Source organism: Myxocyprinus asiaticus, chromosome 17 (assembly GCF_019703515.2).
Source record: "Myxocyprinus asiaticus isolate MX2 ecotype Aquarium Trade chromosome 17, UBuf_Myxa_2, whole genome shotgun sequence".
NCBI classification, from domain to species: Eukaryota; Metazoa; Chordata; class Actinopteri; order Cypriniformes; family Catostomidae; genus Myxocyprinus; species Myxocyprinus asiaticus.
In genome coordinates this window covers 36,444,870-36,465,572 of record NC_059360.1, presented here as the reverse complement: position 1 = coordinate 36,465,572, position 20,703 = coordinate 36,444,870, and the positions used below count along the sequence as shown (strand labels likewise).

General features: G+C 38.9%; 1 protein-coding gene across 5 annotated transcripts in view; it reads right to left on the bottom strand.

Moving 5' to 3' along the window:
• LOC127454774 (endoribonuclease Dicer-like) overlaps nucleotides 1-20,703 on the bottom strand; it is a 69,799-nt gene that overhangs the window by 6,184 nt on the left and 42,912 nt on the right. For all 5 annotated transcript variants that reach the window (XM_051722176.1, XM_051722175.1, XM_051722180.1 and 2 more), the window contains 7 exons: nucleotides 20,376-20,551; nucleotides 13,326-14,145; nucleotides 10,218-10,370; nucleotides 6,944-7,742; nucleotides 2,139-2,407; nucleotides 1,296-1,458; nucleotides 1,045-1,120 (listed from right to left, as the gene is read on the bottom strand). In XM_051722176.1, coding sequence (XP_051578136.1) covers nucleotides 1,045-1,120; nucleotides 1,296-1,458; nucleotides 2,139-2,407; nucleotides 6,944-7,742; nucleotides 10,218-10,370; nucleotides 13,326-14,145; nucleotides 20,376-20,551 — 2,456 coding nt within the window. The remainder of the gene's footprint in view (nucleotides 1-1,044; nucleotides 1,121-1,295; nucleotides 1,459-2,138; nucleotides 2,408-6,943; nucleotides 7,743-10,217; nucleotides 10,371-13,325; nucleotides 14,146-20,375; nucleotides 20,552-20,703) is intronic.

The following is a 20,703-nucleotide window of genomic DNA, read 5'->3' as shown; positions in this document are numbered from 1 at the left end:
ATTTGCTGTCAGCCATGCTAAACCACGCCCCCCAGCATTGCGCTTGTGTGTGTTTCAAGACTGCAGAACAGACATTCTCGAAGAAGAATACGAATACAAAGGGCTAAGCATTTATTTGTGCATTAAATTACACATACACGTTTAAACATGTGGATGGTATTGTGAGCAAAGAAACCCGTATATTTGTGCATTCTTCTGGTGCGTGGACTTGTGGCGCGGGTGGATCTGTTGCGTGCATGTGTGGATCGGTTGCCTGTGGATTCCAGTGTGCATCTGTCAATCTGTTGCGTGAATGTGTTCTGGCCACTCACGTAGTCAACACTGAACAACCACAGATGCAGAAGTTCCCACGCATTTATTTGCGGAACCCGCGAAGTTTTTGTAGGCTATTTAGTGGAGAAAATTCCCCTCAATTTAGCCAGTTGGAAATTCACTCCAGGAACTCCGTTCCCCCACTAAATCTACCTATGTCTGGTGTCTTTATGCGCAAATATTCCGCAATGTGTCATCCAAGAGAATTGCTGATCTAAAAACTATTTTTTGGTTTTCATTATTTTTATTATTTACAACATTTTATTTTCTTTCCTCACCCAACACTGAATGCGTTAATGCAGTATTTATTTTTTGATTAAATGGCAAATTATTTACACAGAATAAATGAACAGCCATTGTTTCATTTCATCAGTTGCTCAAGGCTTGTTTATTTGCTGCCTAATGTATCGATTTAGTTTTCCATATTGAGTTACCAGAGGCTGGTATCACACCAAAGGCAAAATTTTGCTATCAATCGAACCTTACTCACATTACAGTTTTATATTGCCTATGGGGTAGAGATTGTAGGGGCTTGAAAATAAAAGTCAGGATTAACATTTTTAAAATCGTCTCATACTTGCTATGAACCACAGTAATATCGTAACTTTTAGGGTGTACACAACTTTCACACTTCTCTACATTCAAACTACCACTTCTATGCTTGTATTTTGCAGAAACGCATGCTAAGAGGATGGTTTATGTAACCTGTAAAAGAGGAAATTATGTTCCCACCTGAACTTCGCCGTCTCTGGCTCCATCTCCAGGAGTTCACGCACCGGGGAACGAGGAACATTAGCAGAGAATTTTTCTAGAAAATGAGATGTAAAAGTGGAACATTTCAATCTCACATTTCATCGTGCATAAAAATGCCAGAATGTTTAAAAATGACTGAACTTATGGTCCTCGCCACATGAGCTGGGAGACAATCAGACGGAATAGAAATGCAGAACTGATTTACTCTTCTGTATGTCTTTGGCCCTTACCTATGAGCGGCCTCATCATTGGATAATACACTTGCCAAACTGTCTCAAGTGACATCCCGCTATCCATGTAAATTGCACCAGCGAGTGATTCAAAGATGTCTCCCATTGCTTTGGGGACCTCAATGTCTTCCTCTTTCTCCTCATCTTCCTCCGATCGGCGAAGCTGAAAGAAAGTAAAAACAATTCCAGTTTCTTTTTCCTTTCCCATATATTGGAAATAAGTGTTTTCTCTATGGACAGAAAACTGTGCTTATCCATGTCAAAATCTCATCCCAAAACTATTCACAGACAACAGACAGCTGAAAATGCTTTACAGAGAAAAATAAATAAATATAATAGCTGCGTTCATAATTTAAAACGTGCACTGACAGAATTGCTATGTTGTTCAATGATGGTATTTCCTCTAAAAAATGAACTGCAGTCAATTACTTTTAGTATTAGACTTAACAAAAGACCTATCCATTAAATATTGGGGACAACATTACCCAGCTATGTAATTAAGAGGAACATTACTTATTTTATTCAATTTGTCTTTCCTCTTTCGGTATCCAGTTTTGTCCCTAAGGCCTAAAATGCTTTCCAGTCAAACAAGACTGCATTTGGAGCCAAAATAACCATTTCAAAATAAATTAAATCCAACTGCATTTTCACAATCCAAAAACCGAAAACAAATACAAACACATACCAGATTCACGTTGACTGCCAATAATAGGATGTCATGGTACTTAATCTTCATGAAATATTATACAGCTATGCTGACAATGGCACAAATTAAACCTTAGAGGATTTGATCATTTGCGAGGCCTAATATCTTTAACAGATAATGTCGGGATGATAACTCACCTCGGAATCCATTCCTTGCATTTCGTTCTTCTCCAGCTGAAATTGCACAAAATCGTCGATCACGTGGAACAGTTCGGGCGAGACTGCTTTGAAGTACTTGTGGTAATCGTACTTGACAGCCAGGGAAGCAAATATGGTGTTGTTGACAAGTGCGGAGCGCAGGTCGGTCAACACACCTGGGGAGTGCTGCCGCGGATCTTCATAAAGGTGCTTTGTTATGAGGTAGTCTAAAATTGCATCACCAAGGAACTCCAACCGCTGATAACAATCTGACGAGGTTCAAAATGGGACAAGAAAAGATTTAAATGTGAGAACATTTATATAACAACACATTTCAAAGATTATTTAGTAGGGGTGGGTAAAATATAGATTTTCCGATGTATTATGATCTTCATTTGAACGATCTCGATATCTAAAATCCCAAGATTGATCTTTTAGTCTATGCGCAACCCTCTACTACAATGAGAGGAAATCACTTCCATTTGCAACCAAATTTCGCTATGCGACTAAAAAGTTATATTATTGGCAACTGGCTGGTAAATGTTCAGATTTCACTCACCAGTAATGGTGTAATATTCTGGTGGATAATATTCAGCAGCAAGATCCTTACTTTGCAAGATCCAACACTTTGTGTTGAGAGTAATGGTGGTTTCACATATCCTCCATGAGCGGGGCGTGAGGGAGGCATGAGCAGCGCGTTTTCATTTTGGCGCCGACGTTAACAGGTTAGACTCTTCACATTGCAAGCGTGAGTACTGAGGTGACGCGTCCCAGAAGTGTCCCAGACGCGGCAGTGAGCGAATAGTTTCGGCGACGAGCCTATTTTTGCCGTGTGGCTCACGCTGAACTCAGGGTGTAGCAGAAAACTTAAATAATCAGGAGATTATAGAAAAGACGCAAAAGCAAATAAACAATATTTAAACCGAACCTAATATACACTACAACAAATAGGTCTGCATACAAGCAAAAACAAAATAACTAAAAGAATAAATAAATAAACTGCAGGACTTTTGCCCACATTGTATATATACAGAGACAGTTTAGAAGAGACGGACCACTGGTATTAAAATGACTGGGAGAAATTGGAACACCCGCCTTATAGGTAAAATCACCTTTTACATAAAGAAATCACCCATCAATCAACTAAAGAACACGAATGCGTATTTGTTAATCCAGCCAGAAAAAAAAAAAAAGCACTTTTTAGCGTAAAGCAGCACAATTTATAATACTACTGTTGTAAGATTTTACTACTGACTTTAAATATGTTCTTTGACCGTAATCAAGACCAACCGTTTTTGGAAATTTCAGTCTTTCCCCATTCAAGTAGATAGGAGCTGTACTTTTAATGCCGCTTGTTTACAAAGAAAAAGCTGCCCAGCCTGCCCGAGAGCATTCCAAAAATGACCGCAGAGTTGACTGACTTGCCTTGAAAGGGGCTTTGATATATTAACCAATCACAACCAAGTATGCTGATAAACAAGTGCAAATGACTGCCCGCCATTGCTGTGGGAACCTAGAAGAGAGATGCGGCCCATGTGAAAGCCCAAACGCGACACGTTGCTCAGGCCTCGCTCACGAGTATTTGTGAATCCGGCATAAAAGTTGTTCAGTGTAATGCGTGTCCAAAAACAACATCCACGCAACCCATTTGTCATTGAATAATGATACCTCTCTTTTAATACCTGTTTTGTTCTATACAGTCAATTGATCAAAAACAACAAAAAAGAAACATTTAATTCTAATCACGCATAGCGTGGATGAGATAAAGCCATTGGAGTCTCTCTCGTTAACATGCGATCATTTACAGACACTCTTTACAGAAATTCTTGTTTTCTTAAGAGGCAGTACCGGTAGGGGGGCCTGGGTAGCTCAGCGAGTAAAGACGCTGACTACCACCCCTGGAGCCGTGAGTTCGAATTCAGGGTGTGCTAAGTGACTCCAGCCAGGCCTCCTAAGCAACCAAATTGGCCCGGTTGCAAGGGAGGGTAGAGTCACATGAGGTAACCTCCTCGTGGTCACGATTAGTGGTTCTCGCTCACAATGGGGTGTGTTGTAAGTTGTGCGTGGATCGCGGAGAGTAGCATGAGTCTCCGCGGTGTCACGCACAACGAGCCAAGTGATAAGATGCATGGATTGACTGTCTCAGAAGTGGAGGCAACTGAGACTTGTACTCCGCCACCCGGATTGAGGCAACCGCGCCACCACGAGGACCTACTAAGTAGTGGGATTTGGGCATTCCAAATTGGGGAGAAAAGGGGATAAATATTTAAAGAAATGCATGTGGTAAACTGTTCAATCACTTATTAAGAAGCGAAAAATTCGGGGATCTCTTGATACCAAGCCAAGGTCAGGTAGACCAAGAAAGATTTCAGCCACAACTGCCAGATGAATTGTTCGGGATACAAAGAAAAACCCACAGGTAACCTCAGGATAAATACAGGCTGATCTGGAAAAAGACGGTGTGGTTGTTTCAATGAGCACAATACTTGTTGACCCCTCTCCAAACATAGCGCTTATGGTTGTGACCATAAAGCTCTATTTTGGTCTCGTCACTCCAAATTACAGTGTGCCAGAAGCTGTGAGGCGTGTCAAGGTGTTGTTGGGCATATTGTAACCGGGCTTTTTTTGTGGCATTGGCTTCTTTCTGGCAACTCGACCATGCAGCTAATTTTTGTTCAAGTATCGTCGTATTTTGCTCCTTGAAACAACCACACCGTCTTTTTCCAGAGCAGCCTGTATTTCTCCTGAGGTTACCTGTGGGTTTTCTTTGTATCCCTAACAATTCTTCTGGCAGTTGTGGCTGAAATCTTTCTTGGTCTACCTGACCTTGGCTTGGTATCAAGAGAGCCCCAAATTTTCCGCTTCTTAATAAGTGACTGAACAGTACTGACTGGCATTTTCAAGGCTTTGGATATCTTTTTATATCCTTTTCCATCTTTATAAAGTTCCATTACCTTGTTACACAGGTCTTTTGACAGTTCTTTTCTGCTCCCCATGGCTCAGTATCTAGCCTGCTCAGTGCATCCACGTGAGAGCTAACAAACTCATTGACTATTTATACACAGACACTAATTGCAATTAAAAAGCCACAGGTGTGGGAAATTAACCTTTAATTGCCATTTAAACCTGTGTGTGTCACCTTGTGTGTCTGTAACAAGGCCAAACATTCAAGAGTATGTAAACTTTTGATCAGGGCCATTTGGGTGATTTCGGTTACCATTATGATTTAAAAAGGAGCCAAACAACAATGTGATAATAAATGGCTTCATATGATCACTATCCTTAAATAAAAGACAGTTTTTTTGCACGATCAGTCATATTTTCAAAATCAATGCCAAAATTTCACAATTTCTGCCATGGAATGCAAACTTTTGAGCACAACTGTATATAAAATTAGTGAAATTTATATTTTCTAAATGTATCTTGTTTATATGTATAATTTACAGCATTAGCTGGGAAAGAATTTCTTTCAGATATAAGTAAAAGGGACATTATAACTCAAATATACCCACATTAATCGATATCGAATTGAAAGATTGTGAATGGGAATTGAATCGGGAAATCTGTATCAATACCCAGCCCTATTATTTAGTGGCATGTGTGATATACTCAGTTAATTAAAATCAATCTAACGACTCACAAACTGCATAGTTTGGAGTTTTGCTGTAAGAAATAGTACTTTAATACCAGGAATAAAACAACAACATTTAAATAGGTTATCCAAAATAGTATCGTTTTGGGCCACATCCACAGTAATACATTTTAATTTGAAAACTCTGTTTTCAGTTACCTAACGTTATTGTTTTCCCAAAGTATGCAGTACTAGAGAGTGTTTAAAATGCCATTTCACTATGGATGAGAGGCGTAAACGTAGCAAAATCAATGCGTTTTCAAACTAAAACATATTATTCATGTGGATGTTGCATTAGTTCCTCAAAAGTAGGGCTGGGTGTTGATAAATATCACTTTTCACAAGCTCTCGATTCAATTTCATTCCAATTCATATGGGTATAATTCAGTATGTAACTTACTTAGGAAAGAAATTCTCTTACAGCTAATGCTGTTAATTACACAATGGACCTTCTAATTTGGTACATTACGAAAATATTTATATTACAAATTTTATTTTATCATTAGTTTTTCATCATTTCGGTCTCATTTTAGCCTTTTAAAAATGTAAAAATTCCATGCATTCATCAATAAATATGATGTCTAGAAATTGCATATAGTCTATTAAATTGCATGTATACGTAAATTTTGTTATATGTTTACTGTTTACTAGCATAATTTATACTATTTATAAGTATTTACATTGATATATAGAATAAGTGTTGAAACGGTACTGTCTCTTTAAGAATAGCAGCAGTTCAGCCAGCATCACACAGAAGTGTTTTGGTAGCACATATTAATGAGAGTGGAGTTGCACTGCTTCTTTTCTGTATCCGTGCAATGTGTGATCAGAATGACAGGTTTCTTTTTTGTTGTTGCTTTTGATCAGAAGTATTAAAAGAGACATTATTCAAAGACAAATGGATTGTGTGGCTCTCGTCTTTGTCAAATCTAATTTTTACTCTCAAAATGCAGTGCAAGGATCTCAATGCTAACTTCTTTGTCACTATACTAATCAATCACTGGCAAGTGAAATCTGTAAATTTAAATTTTTAGTAGCATAGCACAAAATTTGGTTGCATTATATGCGAAATTTGGAACCAGAATCGTTCCAATTCCTTACGATTTCCATCCCTATATTTCAGTGGTTAAAATAATAAAGAAAGTCAAATAAAGTAAAAATGAAACCCACGGACCTGTGATGGTGTTGTAATGATACGAGGCATGGGTAAATGCCTGCAGAAGATATGCCTTGTTTTTAAATGTGTAGCTGATCTTCTTCTCAAAATTCTCGAAGCCGGATATGAGGTGGTTAAGCGTCCATTCAGCATCTGGGTGGTCGAACATGCAGCGTGGGGGGATCTTCAGCCAGCCGTACTGCAACTCAGTTGACCCCAAAGAACTCTGCTTCTCCACTGGTAGCACCTTCAGGCCAAGGGAGCACAGGAACATTTGGGCCGCTCTCTCCCCGCAGCTGGTAAGGTAGCATCCAAGCAGGGCCTCCACGCAGTCGGCTATGCTCTTATCTGCGATACACTGTTCGGTGTGGAGGTCGTAGGAGATGGACTGCTTCCCAATATCTGTGCCACAGTTTTCCTCTGAAGGGTTCCAGAAACCCACCACAAAGTCATCCTCCTCACCTACTTTGCTGGGGTCCAGGTAGCACATGGCATCCCAGGAACTGTAGTCAAACTCGTCACCACCACCGTCTGGGAGAAAGGGGACATTGTGGGGTTTTTTGGGTGCTTTCCATTCATATCCGGGCTCCGCCAGCTGGAGGGAAATCTTCTTCCCGAAGGCGCCGGAGCCGATCAGCATGTTATCGATGAACCTGATGTGATCAGAGTCGTATTCCAGCTCATCATCAACATTCACCTCATCCTTAGATGGCTCGCCTTTCACATCCTCTCCCTCATCATCATCATCATCATCATCATCATCTTCTTCTTCATCATCTTCATCATCACTGGCTTTTCCATTGGGCAAATCTTTATTCTTAGAAACAAAAGCAGATCTGGGTTATTAAAAAAAAAAAAAAAAAAAAAACTTTTAAAAGTTAGTTTATTTCCATTTTATTTTTTAATTTGTACACTCAAGTTTAATTTAACTCTATGAATGTAGGTTTTAGCTTTTTTCAGTTTTCTAGTTTCAGTTTAGCTTTTTATTTTTATTTAGTTTTAATATAAAAGTGCTGCCCCTATCACTATCTAGTGTCATTTTTATGCTTAAAGGGACAGTTCCCCAAAAAATCAAAATTCTCTCTTGATTTACTCATCCTCATGCCAGCCCAGATGTGTGTGACTTTCTTTATTCTTCAGAACCCAAAGATTTTTAGAAGAATATCTGAGCTTTGTAGGTCCACTAAATGGTGGCCAGAACTTTGAAGCTCCAAAAAGCATATAAAGGCAGCATAAAAGCAATCCATATGACTTCAGTGGTTAAACCCATGTCTTCAGAAGCGATATGATAGGTGTGTGAGAAACAGATAAATATTGAAGTCCTTTTTTACTATAAATATCCACTTTTACTTTCACCTTTTATTTTTGGCAATTCACATTCTTTGTGTATTTTGCAAACTACTGGGCAGGGAGGAAAATATATAGTAGAAAATGACTTATATAGATATGTTTCTAGCCCACACCAATCATATCACTTCTGAAGATATGGATTTAACCACTGGAGTCTTATGGATTACTTTTAAGCTGCCTTTTTATGCTTTTTGGATCTTCAAAGTTCTGGCTACCATTCACTTGCGTCATCTGGACCTACAGAGCTGAGATATTCTTCTAAAATCTTCTTTTGTGTTCAGCAGAATAAAGAAAGTCATACACATCTTAAGGGTGAGTAAATGATTAGAGAATTTTCATTTTTGTGTGAACTATCCCTTTAATGAAGGCAGGTTGTAAAGGTTACATTTTATACACTGTGTATCAAAACTACAAGGACATTTTTATTATGTTTTAGATAGTTTTGGAGTCATTAAAAATGTATTTTAGTTTAGTTTCAGTGATTCCAATTATGTAAAGTGTTTACTTTCAAGTAAACGAAAATGCTTCAATTAGTAGTTGTTTTAATTTCCGTAATCTATATTAACAGTAAAGCAGATCTCAATGTTTTAAAGCTTAGAAACAGACCAAACAAAACAAATCATGTTATCACACATTCACAAGCAACTTTGAGTCCAAAGGCCCTGTAAAGCCAAGGCTCAGTATTTACAACAGATTTGCAAAGATTACAATGTAAAATGATTTTAAATTTCTCAGGAGAACTCAAACTGTGCCAAGGATTAGAGTCCAAGTAAATGACTCATCCAAAATTTGATTCAAAAGTGAAATGTATCCTAAAAATATTTTTTTTCATCATTAATATGCCATAATTTCAACCATGTGGGAAAATGTCTGATGCATATTCATTAAAATGTTAATACCACTGACACCTAATACTGTAATAATACAGGGAAGTGACACTTAAAATTACTGAGCTCAAGGCAAATTTAGTACTCTCGTAACACACATTTACAACCCAAACCACACAGAGTGACTACGGTCTCCATGAAACTCATGGTAGAAACAAGAAAGCATACTGAGTTCTGATGCTAAAACACAGATGGAAATCGTGACTTGTGCTTAATAATAAATATTGCAATTTAATTTTAAAGGTGAAACATGTAAAAGTGGGACTAAAGAGATTTGCAAAAATAATGACTGTTGTCAAATATGTTTTCCAAACACTCTCCCCATCTGCCATCGGTCAGGCAAACCAGAAAGCCCTGCCACAAACTCACAGCATTGTTGAGCCAATATTGCTCTGTCGGGATGCTCAAATAAACAAAGGAATGTTTTGAAAGTGCCACAGAGCCTATTTTCAGGGACATCAATCTAATTTATGTTGTGCTGCAAATATGGTAGTCATTTTAAATTAATACTTCTTGAATCCATATATAAACAGAGCTAGAGTTTTTAATTTTGAAACAAATTCAAATAGTTCAAGTTCATTCTCTGAATCTTAAACAGTTTATTAGGTTGCCATTGTTATATTTAATTGAGAATTAGTTGGGATGCAAACAATTCCATCATCCATTTCTCGTATTCAGAGGTTTGAAAGTAATTTCTTGGTGACGACAAGTGAACTGTGGAAGATATTTTGGAATTTGTTATAAACATAGACCAAAGGAGCTCCATGCTGAAAGGACTATTTGTCTAATCTTTTCCATGTAAAACAAATAAATAAATGTATAAATTCAGCCCTCTGTTCTGCAAATATGGTTCTCCCAGAAAGGATGAACCTGCCTTCTAGTGGCCATGACAGGAAACAGCTGCAACCTAATGCTGCAAAAATGTTTGTTCCTCAGCTCAGGGCACAGAGCCATGTAAACAGACTTGTAATTGTGCATGAAGATGCATGTTGATACTGGGTTTAGCTTGACTTGAGCCATGGGGTAAACAAACTGAGACGTTCTGTGAGTCATACCTCATCTGAGTCCCACTTGTCTGTGCTACTTTTGTCCTGATTCACAATGTAGCCTGGAGGCAGCCAGTTTACAGGGGGATCGAAGATGGACACCACCATTCGACTAGGAAGGCCCTTTTTCTTGCCCAGGCGGTAAAGATTACAGTTGCTGACCTGGAGATTATAAAAGAGAGACTTTTTTGCAAACAAGATGTGAAGCAAGTTATTATTATTTAGAAGAATAATTAAAGAAGACATAACAGACAATTAAGCTGCCAATAAAGCTTTTTAAAATAATATGAAATTCTGCATTGTGAACCTGCAAATTTGTTGGCTCAACTCTGATAAATTGCTGGCATTTTTCTCATTTTTAAAGGGCCATTAACAATGAACCTATTTTGCATCCATCAGCACTGTTTTTTAAATAGTTTTTCAATGTAAACATGCACAAGACATATGTTTTTGACAATTGCACCGCATTTCACTGTTTTTTCAGCGTGTCGTGCAGGAGCGGTGCATTTTTTAAAATTTTTAAGTTAAAAAGGATTGGCATTTACTTGAGTAAATATCAGTATTTGGAAGGTGATAAGTGCTAAAGACCAATCACAATTCAGAATGTAAATATTATGAAGATATCATCAATCTGACATTGTGTGTGAGTTTGAATGGCAAATTTAGATTACAGACTATATAATTTATAAATACAAAAATACATCACAGACATAGAAGCTACAAGAGTCCAAAATGAATAAAATCTCAAATGCAGTTTATTGTGCAATCAAAATCCCAATAATGACTAGAAAAAAAAATAAAGATTTGGTGCATAATGTTTTAAATATAAACAAGAACCCAATGTACACTTATTTTGAAATGACGGCGATTTGGCTCCGTTACAATGCTCAAAGCATTAACTAATATATACAGGTGCATCTCAATAAATTAGAATGTCGTGGAAAAGTTCATTTATTTCAGTAATTCAACTCAAATTGTGAAACTCGTGTATTAAATAAATTCAGTGCACACAGACTGAAGTAGTTTAAGTCTTTGGTTCTTTTAATTGTGATGATTTTGGCTCACATTTAACAAAAACCCACCAATTCACTATCTCACAAAATTAGAATACGGTGACATGCCAATCAGCTAATCAACTCAAAACACCTGCAAAGGTTTCCTATATATATATATATATATATATATATATATATATATATATATATATATATACACACACACACACATACAGTTGAAGTCAGAAGTTTACATACACTTAGGATAAAGTCACTAAAACACGTTTTTTTAACCACTCCACAGATTTTATATTTGCAAACTATAGTTTTGGCAAGTCATTTAGGACATCTACTTTGTGCATGATATGAGTAATTTTTCCAACAATTGTTAACAGACAGATTGTTTCATTTTTAATTGACTATATCACAATTCCAGTGGGTCAGAAGTTTACATACACTAAGTTAACTGTGTCTTAAGCAGCTTGGAAAATTCCAGAAAATGATGTCAAGCCTTTAGGTAATTAGCCAGTTAACTTCTGATAGGCGAACTGGCTAACTGGAGTCAACTGGAGGTGTACCTGTGGATGCATTTTAAGGCCTACCTTCAAACTCAGTGCCTCTTTGCTTGACATCATGGGAAAATCAAAAGAAATCAGGCAAGACATATAATTGTGGACCTCCACAATTCTGGTTCATCTTTGGGAGCAATTTCCAAATGCCTGAAGATACCAAGTTCATCTGTACAAACAATAATACACAAGTATAAACACCATTGGAACACGCAGCCATCATACCGCTCAGGAAGATGACGCATTCGGTCTCCTAGAGATGAACGTAGTTTGGTGCGAAAAGTGCAAATCAATCCCAGAACAACAGCAAAGGACCTTGTGAAGATGGTAGAGAAAAAAGGTAGAAAAATATCTATATCCACAGTAAAACGAGTCCTATCTCAACATAACCTGAAAGGCTGCTCAGCAAGGAAGAAGCCACTGCTCCAAAACAGCCATAAAAAAGCCAGACTACAGTTTGCAAGTGCACATGGAGACAAAGATCTTATTGTTATGTTTGGAGGAAAAATTTTGAGGCTTGCAAGCCGAAGAACACCATCCCAACCGTGAAGCATGGGGGTGGCAGCATCATGTTGTGGGGGTGCTTTGCTGCAGGAGGGACTTGTGCACTTCACAAAATAGTTGGCATCATGAAAATTATGTGGATATATTGAAGCAACATCTCAAGACATCAACCAGGAAGTTAAAGCTCGGTCGCAAATGGGTCTTCCAAATGGACAATGACCCCAAGCATACCTCCAAAGTTGTGTCAAAATGGCTTAAGGACAACAAAGTCAAGGTATTGGAGTGGCCTTCACAAAGCCCTAACCTTAATCCGACAGAAAATTTGTGGGCAGAACTGAAAAAGCGTGTGTGAGCGAGGAGGCCTAAAAACCTGACTCCGTTACACCAGTTGGAGGAATGGCCCATGGTAGCTTGTGGAAGGCTACCCAAAATGTTTGACCCAAGATTTAAAGGCAATGCTACCAAATACTAACAAAGTGTATGTAAACATTTGACCCACTGGGAATGTGATGAAAGAAATAAAAGCTGAAATAAATAATTCTCTCTACTATTATTCTGACATTTCACATTGAAGTAGTGATCCTAACTGACCTAAGACAGGAAATATTTTCTATGATTAAATGTCAGGAATTGTGAAAAGCTGAGTTTAAATGTATTTGGCTATGGTGTATGTAAACTTCTGACTTCAACTGTATTATGTAATCTGTGTTTTTTTATGTTAATGCATTTGTTATTTGTTAGGGTTTATTCAATTTCCTTTTCTTATTGTAAATTCTTGTGATATTGTTTATATTGTTTCATTTTGAGTTGTATGTGCAATGTGACTTATTAATAAAAAAACATTTAAATGACAAACAAAAATAAATAAATAAATAAGCCACACAATGAGGCATTGTTTATATCCATAGCACCAACAGTGCTGGTCTATTACATGCCGAAGTTTAATATTTAGGGTTGGGGTTTTGTTTTAAATCCCTAGGCCTAATTATGAGCAATATCAATAGTGTTGCTAACATTTTATACATATATTTTTTGTAATTAAATCCCACCTTTTTGCTTCTCATGTAAGACAGCCTGCCCTCGTGGGCATCAGGATATGTGCAGAACAGGTAGGTGGTGATAGCGTGTTTCAAGAAAGAGTCCCCCAACATTTCTAACCTCTCCAGATTGAAGCCATCACTGGCGTTGGAGAGAGTCAGGGCCTGCAGGATGAGGCCGGGGTTGGGGCCCAAGGTTTTTGGAGAATCCCAAGCTGGGCCTGCACAAGCAGATGTAGATGTCACAACAGAGACCTCTGAAGACACGGCTGAAGGTGCTGTGGTGCTGGTTGCCGTCTCCAGTTTAGGGCAAAAGTATGAGGTAGGTTTTTTCACATGTCTATCACAGAGATCTGAGTTCCTGCTTGGATTACATTCATCACTGGGTTGGGGCTGTGGCTCAATGGTTGGAGAGGGCCGCACAGGAACTGAGGTAGTGGTATGCATTGTCAAGTCGCTCTCCAGTGAGCCCAGCTGAGGGCATTGGCAAATGTCATGTCGGTGTGGAAAGTCACCACCGTCAGCCCGAGTCCCATTAGGGAGGTTTGGGTAACAGACGCAGTTGCTGGGGTCTTTGTTTGGCGTCTGGTGATCAGTCACAGAAAGCATGTGGGTTTCTAGCTTTTCATCTGGTGTGTTGCAGTTGTCACAGGGGAGAGCACCCTCTGGAGGCTGGGAGGCCTCCATACTGCAGCCCTCCTGGGCAGTGTGGTCTGAATCTGAGCTTGTATCGTGTTTACAGTGATCGTCGTCTTCCATGTATTCACTGGGGCAGGAAATGAAAGACTTGCTGTCAATGGATTTCTTCCATCCGAAATCCAAATTAGGATACCTGTGGTCAATATTTAATAAGATTAGGAATCTCACCAAATGAGAACATTTACCAAAAACTCTATCAGTCCTGAGACTGTTTTATAAATGCCATAATTGGGTTAAAAGTTTAAAGTCAACATGAAATGGCATGGATAACCCATTTTACTTTCATACTGCAACTTATTTCACAGAAACATAATATTCAGTGACATATCAGAACAGGAGCCAGGCCTGAAAACGAGTTTACAGTTGATTGCGGAAGTGTTGCCCCTCATGAAACACACAACACCCACTTTAGAGGAGGCTTTTTGACCTGGACGTGGGCCATTTGAATGTAGAAGGCCAAGTTCTCCCTTGAGAGCCTCTCACACTTACATTTACATTTAGTAATTTAACAGACACATTTATCCAAGCGACTTACAAATGAGGAGCGTTACAAGCAATTTGTCATGCAAAAGTCAAAAATATCTGCAGTATCGCAGTGCCTAAGCATCCTAAACAAAAACTGAATATAAAAATATAAACGCTGATATTTGCTAAAGGTAAATTTTGTCAACTTTGTGGTGTACACATATAGGCTAACAGACATGGACTAGAAAGTTAACAGACAAATTAAAAGACACAAAACTTTCTTGGATGAAACTATTTTAAATTCATGGGGTCTTTAAGAAAATAATAGGGTACATTTTGATTTCATGTTGACTTTAAAACTGCAACTAACAACTGCTGAATACAGCTGTGTGATTGCTAGTTTGTTCTTTATAAGAAACGCAGTGAATAAATAGTCACGTTCACACATACAGCCCTTTCCAAAAAATGACCTACAATTTCCAGTTTAGAGGCCATGTGTGAACATGGCCCTTTTGAAAATACTGGTAAATTTTGCTCTGGCATTTGTCCTTAATGCGTTGTATCATTACCTATAGATTTCCTCATTGATGGTATGTGTGAACACATTTGGTACATTTACCAGTAAAGGCAACCCAACAATTTTTCTGTCATTTACCTGGTTGCATGTGTGAACGAGGCTTTAGATTAAAAGGAATATTCTGGGTTCAATACAAGTTAACCTCATTTGACAGCATTTGTGGCACAATGTTGATTTCTCTTAGAGAACTCGATAGTATGGAATAACACGAGTTAGTGATAGATTAGTTTCTCCATGGCGTAAGCCCCATCCTATGGCTCAGGGTCAGGATTCTCGCTCGAACCATCAGATCCTGCCAGAAGATGATGACGGCAGGGGAGAGGAGCTTACCCCTACAGCAGGACAGGACCTAAACTGGTGGAGTTGGGGTTGCGGTAGGTGAAAGCAACGTGGTGTAATCAAGCTGTGAGACACAGCTGTAGTACCGTTTAAGGCAAAGGCTAGACCATGATTGGGTGAGAGGTCAGAATTAGATGAATGAAGTAATGCTTACTACAAGTCCTCTGCAAGAATTATCACTTAGGCTTCCATTACCACAAAAAATAATTGACTCGTTCCTCCTTTAATAAAAAAAAAAAAAACAGTAAGGAACTTAAAATGTAAGTGAATGGAGCCAATTTTTAGTGTTTAAAAAGGCAGAAATGTCAAATCATTTTTATTTGTATAGCGCTTTTCACAACACAATGTTTCAAAGCAGCTTTACAGGAAATCATGCATTAACAAAAACTTAAACTGTAATATCTATAATGTCTTACAGTGATCATTTTGTAGTTTGATTAAATATGATTGTAAAATGTGTATAGAAATTAAATAATTAAATAATAATTGTATTTAGAACCCCTGTGAGAAAGCTGAAGGTGACTGTGGCGAGGAACACTAAACTCCATCAGATGTTGGTTAATGGAGAAAAATAACCTTGGGAGAAACCAGGCTCAATGTGGAGGCCAGTTCCCATATGGCAAAACATGAATATAATGCAAATTTTAGTTATTTGTGTGCAGTGCAAGTCATGGTTTTAAATTTGTAAATTAAGGATTAAGGTCCAGTGTTTTAAAAATAAAAATATAAGATTTTTTTTTTAATGAACTTTAAGATTAATGACTAAAGTCTTTGAAGTCCATCCTGGATTAACTGCAGAAGTTTACATAGATGCATTGTCCTTTGTTAGTTGGCTGATGAAGGCTTTTGTTGGCAATTAAATTATAGTCTATGTATTCCATTTCAAGAGTGTAGTCCATCAACAGACAAAGGTGATGAAGGCAGAGATTAATGAGGTGCATCGCAGTTCAGCCAGCAGGTCATTTCGGTGAGGTTTGGTGGGGTCCATCCTAAGTACAAGGTTCAGGCAGTGCCATATGTAGTATCCGATGTCTTACAATTGGAGTTGGCATCGGTTCATCCTCTGAAGTCAAAAGACTGAAGTGATGTCTGGCTAGCACCGGCTGTAGTTTGTTGTCATCTCTCAGCAACACGTAGCAGTGGAGTCCGACACCAAACAGGAACGGAGCTGGATCTGGCAGGCTCTGGTAACTTCAGGATATGAATCAAATTCCGAAGACATGGAAACAAATTGAATAATATTAGCGTAGATGCAATTCTATTTTATGCAGACTTATAGATGATGGATGTTTTTGGTTCCGGCAGACCTAAGTAGAGCAGCCTAATTTTGAGTTGAAGGATAAATTAGGTGTACGCCTGGCTAAATAGATGAGTCTTTAGACTAGACTTAAACTGAGTGAGTGTGTCTGCATCCCGAACAGTGTGAGGAGTTAATAATATTAAGAAGAGGTTCTGAGATTACTGGGAATACCTCTTTTAAGAGCTCAGTTGGTATTGGATCTAACATACATGCTGTGGCTTTTGATTTTTTTATACATTTTGTTAGCTCTTCATGACCTATGACAGGGAAGGATTGAAGTTGCTCATGAGCAAAATTATGAGACACTGTTTTCTGAGGTGCCGTGACAGTTGATTGCATATTTCCAATTTTATTTCTGATTATTAAAATATTATCAGTAAAGAAATTCATGAAGTCATTACTATTGTGCTGCGATGGAATATATGATTCAGTCGATGCTTTATTCCTAACCAATTTAGCCACAGTACTGAATAAACACCCAGGATTGTTGTGGTTATTTTCTGTGAGTTTGCTAAAATATGCTGACCTGGCAGCTTTTAGTGCCTGTCTGTAGCTAAAGATACTATCCTTCCATGCACAGCGAAATACCTCTAATTTTGTATTCTTCCACTCGCGCTCCATTTTCTTTCATTGAAGGGGGGCGACACAATCAAGAGTGCTAGAGAAGACTGTAATAGTAGACAGAAGACTGTCTAGTCTTTTTGGCTTACCTAGTATGAGACACAATTCTGGAAGATTATTAGTGAAGCTATCTTTAGTGGTCGAAAGAATAGCTCTACATGAACGATAGCGTGGTGTGAATTGAGTGACATTAACTGATCGCAACAAACAAGAGACGAGGTAATGATCTGAGATGTCATCACTCTGCGATAGAATTTCTATAGTATCAATATCAACTACATATGACAGAATTAAATCTAGTGTATGATTATGGCAATGAGTTGGTCCTGTCACATTTTGTCTGACTCCAAGTGAGTTGAGAATATCAATAAATGCTAATCCCACTGTGTCATTTTCATTATCTATTTGAATGTTGAAATCACCAACAATTAAAGCTCTATCTACATTAACTACCAGATCAGATAGAAAATTTGCAAATTCACCAAGGAAACCAGAGTAAGGCTTGGGAGATCTATAAATTGTAGCAAGGGCAAAAGAAGACAGAGATTTTTTATTTATATCTGACGGTGTCATATTAAACATTATTAGTTCAAAAGACTTAAACTTATATCCAGTAAAACCAAAAACTTCACTGTAAATTGTAGCAACACCTCCTCCTCAACCCTTCAGACGAGGCTCATGTTTATAATGATCATTTAAACTAATATATTCATCTGGTTTAAGCCACGTTTCAGTTAAACAGAGCACATCAAAACTATGATATGTAATACTTTCATTTCCAATTATTGCTTTAGTAGAAAGATATCTAATGTTTAGTAGCCCTACCTTTATATGATGTTTATCTTCAATATTTTTTTTTCTTCCAAGTTAGACCGTAATAAAAAATTTTCTAAATGATTTAGTGAGAGTTTTGTGTTTGGTAGTTCGGGGAACAGACACAGTCTCTATGTGATATCTAGGTGATACAGTCTCTATGTGTTGTAGTTTATGTGACCTATGTGATGTCTTTTATTAGGGTTCTTTCAACATGATTCTCAGTAGGTGCATCACTGAGTGGGGAGAATCGATTGGAAACCCTAACAGGAACGGGAGAGTGGTGTCGCTTTGCTGGGAGAGTATGCTGTCGAGACGTCACCCAAACACCCTGCTGCAGGGGCTCCACAGCCGGAACAAAAGTGTGTGTTGCTTGCTGTACTACCCTCATCTGAAACAGTATCTACCGGCTTCTCTTTCTCACTGACCTCCACTAGCGTTAGGATGCGTGCCTCTAACTCATTAACCTTCTCCGTCAGCCTGACTAATTCCTTATTTTTATCACATGTAAATCCCTCACTGCTGATTGAAGAAGCTATAGTAAACATGTGGCATGTAATGCAGGAAGCAATAACATAAGCGGATGCCATGACTTACCGCAATTGTTTGTTGTTGTTGTTATGGTTGTTCTTGAGCGGCAAGGGTTTGGGATCAATGTGGTTCCTAATCAGCAGATGTTTGAGACTGATGCAATAATCTGTGTAAAACACAGTGAAGAAAAACGAATGCACGCAGTCCAGACGCGAGATGTAGACAAGCAGAAAAAAGAAAGAAAAAAGAAGAGAAATGGGTGCGTGTGGTATAATACACAGATGAAACAGAAAAGCGGAAAAACCCAAAGCACGGGGTAAAATGGCAAAGGATAAAACGATGAATTTATAAGAATAAGCAATGCTAAGCAGGCTAGCAAGCTACAAACACTCGTCCAGTGTGCCATCAGCAACAGCTTCTGAAGCTTAGAATTTTATAAAAGCATTAATTATGCATTATATAATATTTTAGAAAATATAAATACATTAATTATTCTGTTTAAACTGTATTATTTGTTTAAATCCTCATGTTTATTGTTGTTTTGCTTTGCGTCATCATATGAGCGCAGTTGTAAAATCAGATATAACTTTACACATGAAAGGTTACCAAACGATTTTATCACACTTAAATAATGTTAACAGACTGTAACGGGTTCACAAGATGGGCAAGGAGGAGGCGGGAACCAGCTGAGCAGTCAACGTAAACTTTAATGGTACAAGGAACTTAAACATAACATAAAACACACAGACACAGCGGCCACGTGCGTCTCTCTCTCTCTGTCTGGAGGGGAGTTGCTGCCCTTCCAGCCGTTTCACCACCCGATGGAGATGAGGGGAGGTAGAGGGGAGAGAGAAAGAGCGAGTGGTAGAAACAGAGGGGAGAGAGGAAAAACTGGCTTGCCAGTCCCCGTACACACTGTCGACTGGTCCTCAGCCAGCTGTGCAGCGGTCGTCCGTGACGCCGAGCAATGGCACTGGACCTCGTCCTCCGGCGGACGGCAGTGGGCTCCCCCCCCGGCGTACGGTAGCGGGCTCCTCCATCTCCTGGCAGACGGCAGCGGGCTCCTCCATCTCCTGGCAGATGGCAGCGGGCTCCTCCATCTCCTGGCGGACCGCTCCAGTACCATCGGACCATACCTCCTCGGTGTCGCGACCCTCTATCAGCGGCGAGGGCTCTCCGACAGTGCATCCCTCCTCTCTCCCGGGTTTCAGGACCAATGTAACGGATCTCTGTTCGTCTGGGAAAGGAGGAAGTGGGAGCCGGATCCACATTCAACAAGAATTTAACACAAACGCTGAACTGAAAGCATAACATCACAACAAACACACACGAACACTGATGCGTGTGTGTCTATAACTGGTGTCTCCAGCTCCCCTTTATCCCTCTACCGCTGATTGGCCAACTCAACGGCAGGTGCGCACCCTCACGGCCCGGCCACACCCTCCTCCTCGTCACACAGACATATCGCTTACGTCTCGTGGCTATACCTTTGAAAAGATGAGTATTTTAACATTTACGGATTAGCCCCATTCACTTCCATTGTAAGTGACTTACTGTAACCCTGATTTTGTTTTATTTTTTTTATTTTTTTTTTTAAGAAAACAAGGGAAAAATCTAAATAGATTTTTGTGGTAATCAATATTATACCACAAATGCTGTTGATTGAGCTTAACTTGTATTGAACCCAGAATAACTGGCAGGTAGGCGTTTAACTGACCTGAAATCAGGAGGCAGGGTCTGAGCCCCTACGCCAGCGTCAATGGCTGTCTGGGACCGCAGCTCTTCCGCTGTCAGAAGGCAGTGAAGTCTGTAGAGAATGCTGGGAAGGCAGACGGCTTTCCTCCACAAAGAGGCGGGGATGGGGTGAATGGCACAGAGCTCTGGAACTAAAATCTAAGCAGATGGAACAGAAATACTTCCTAAAACTGTAATCTGATGCGAGTCAAAAGCTCTGTTCAACTGTTAACACTCAGTGGGAGGAAATACTTGCACACACTACGTGATTAAACATAATTCAGGTATGATGACACATAATTATTATCGCA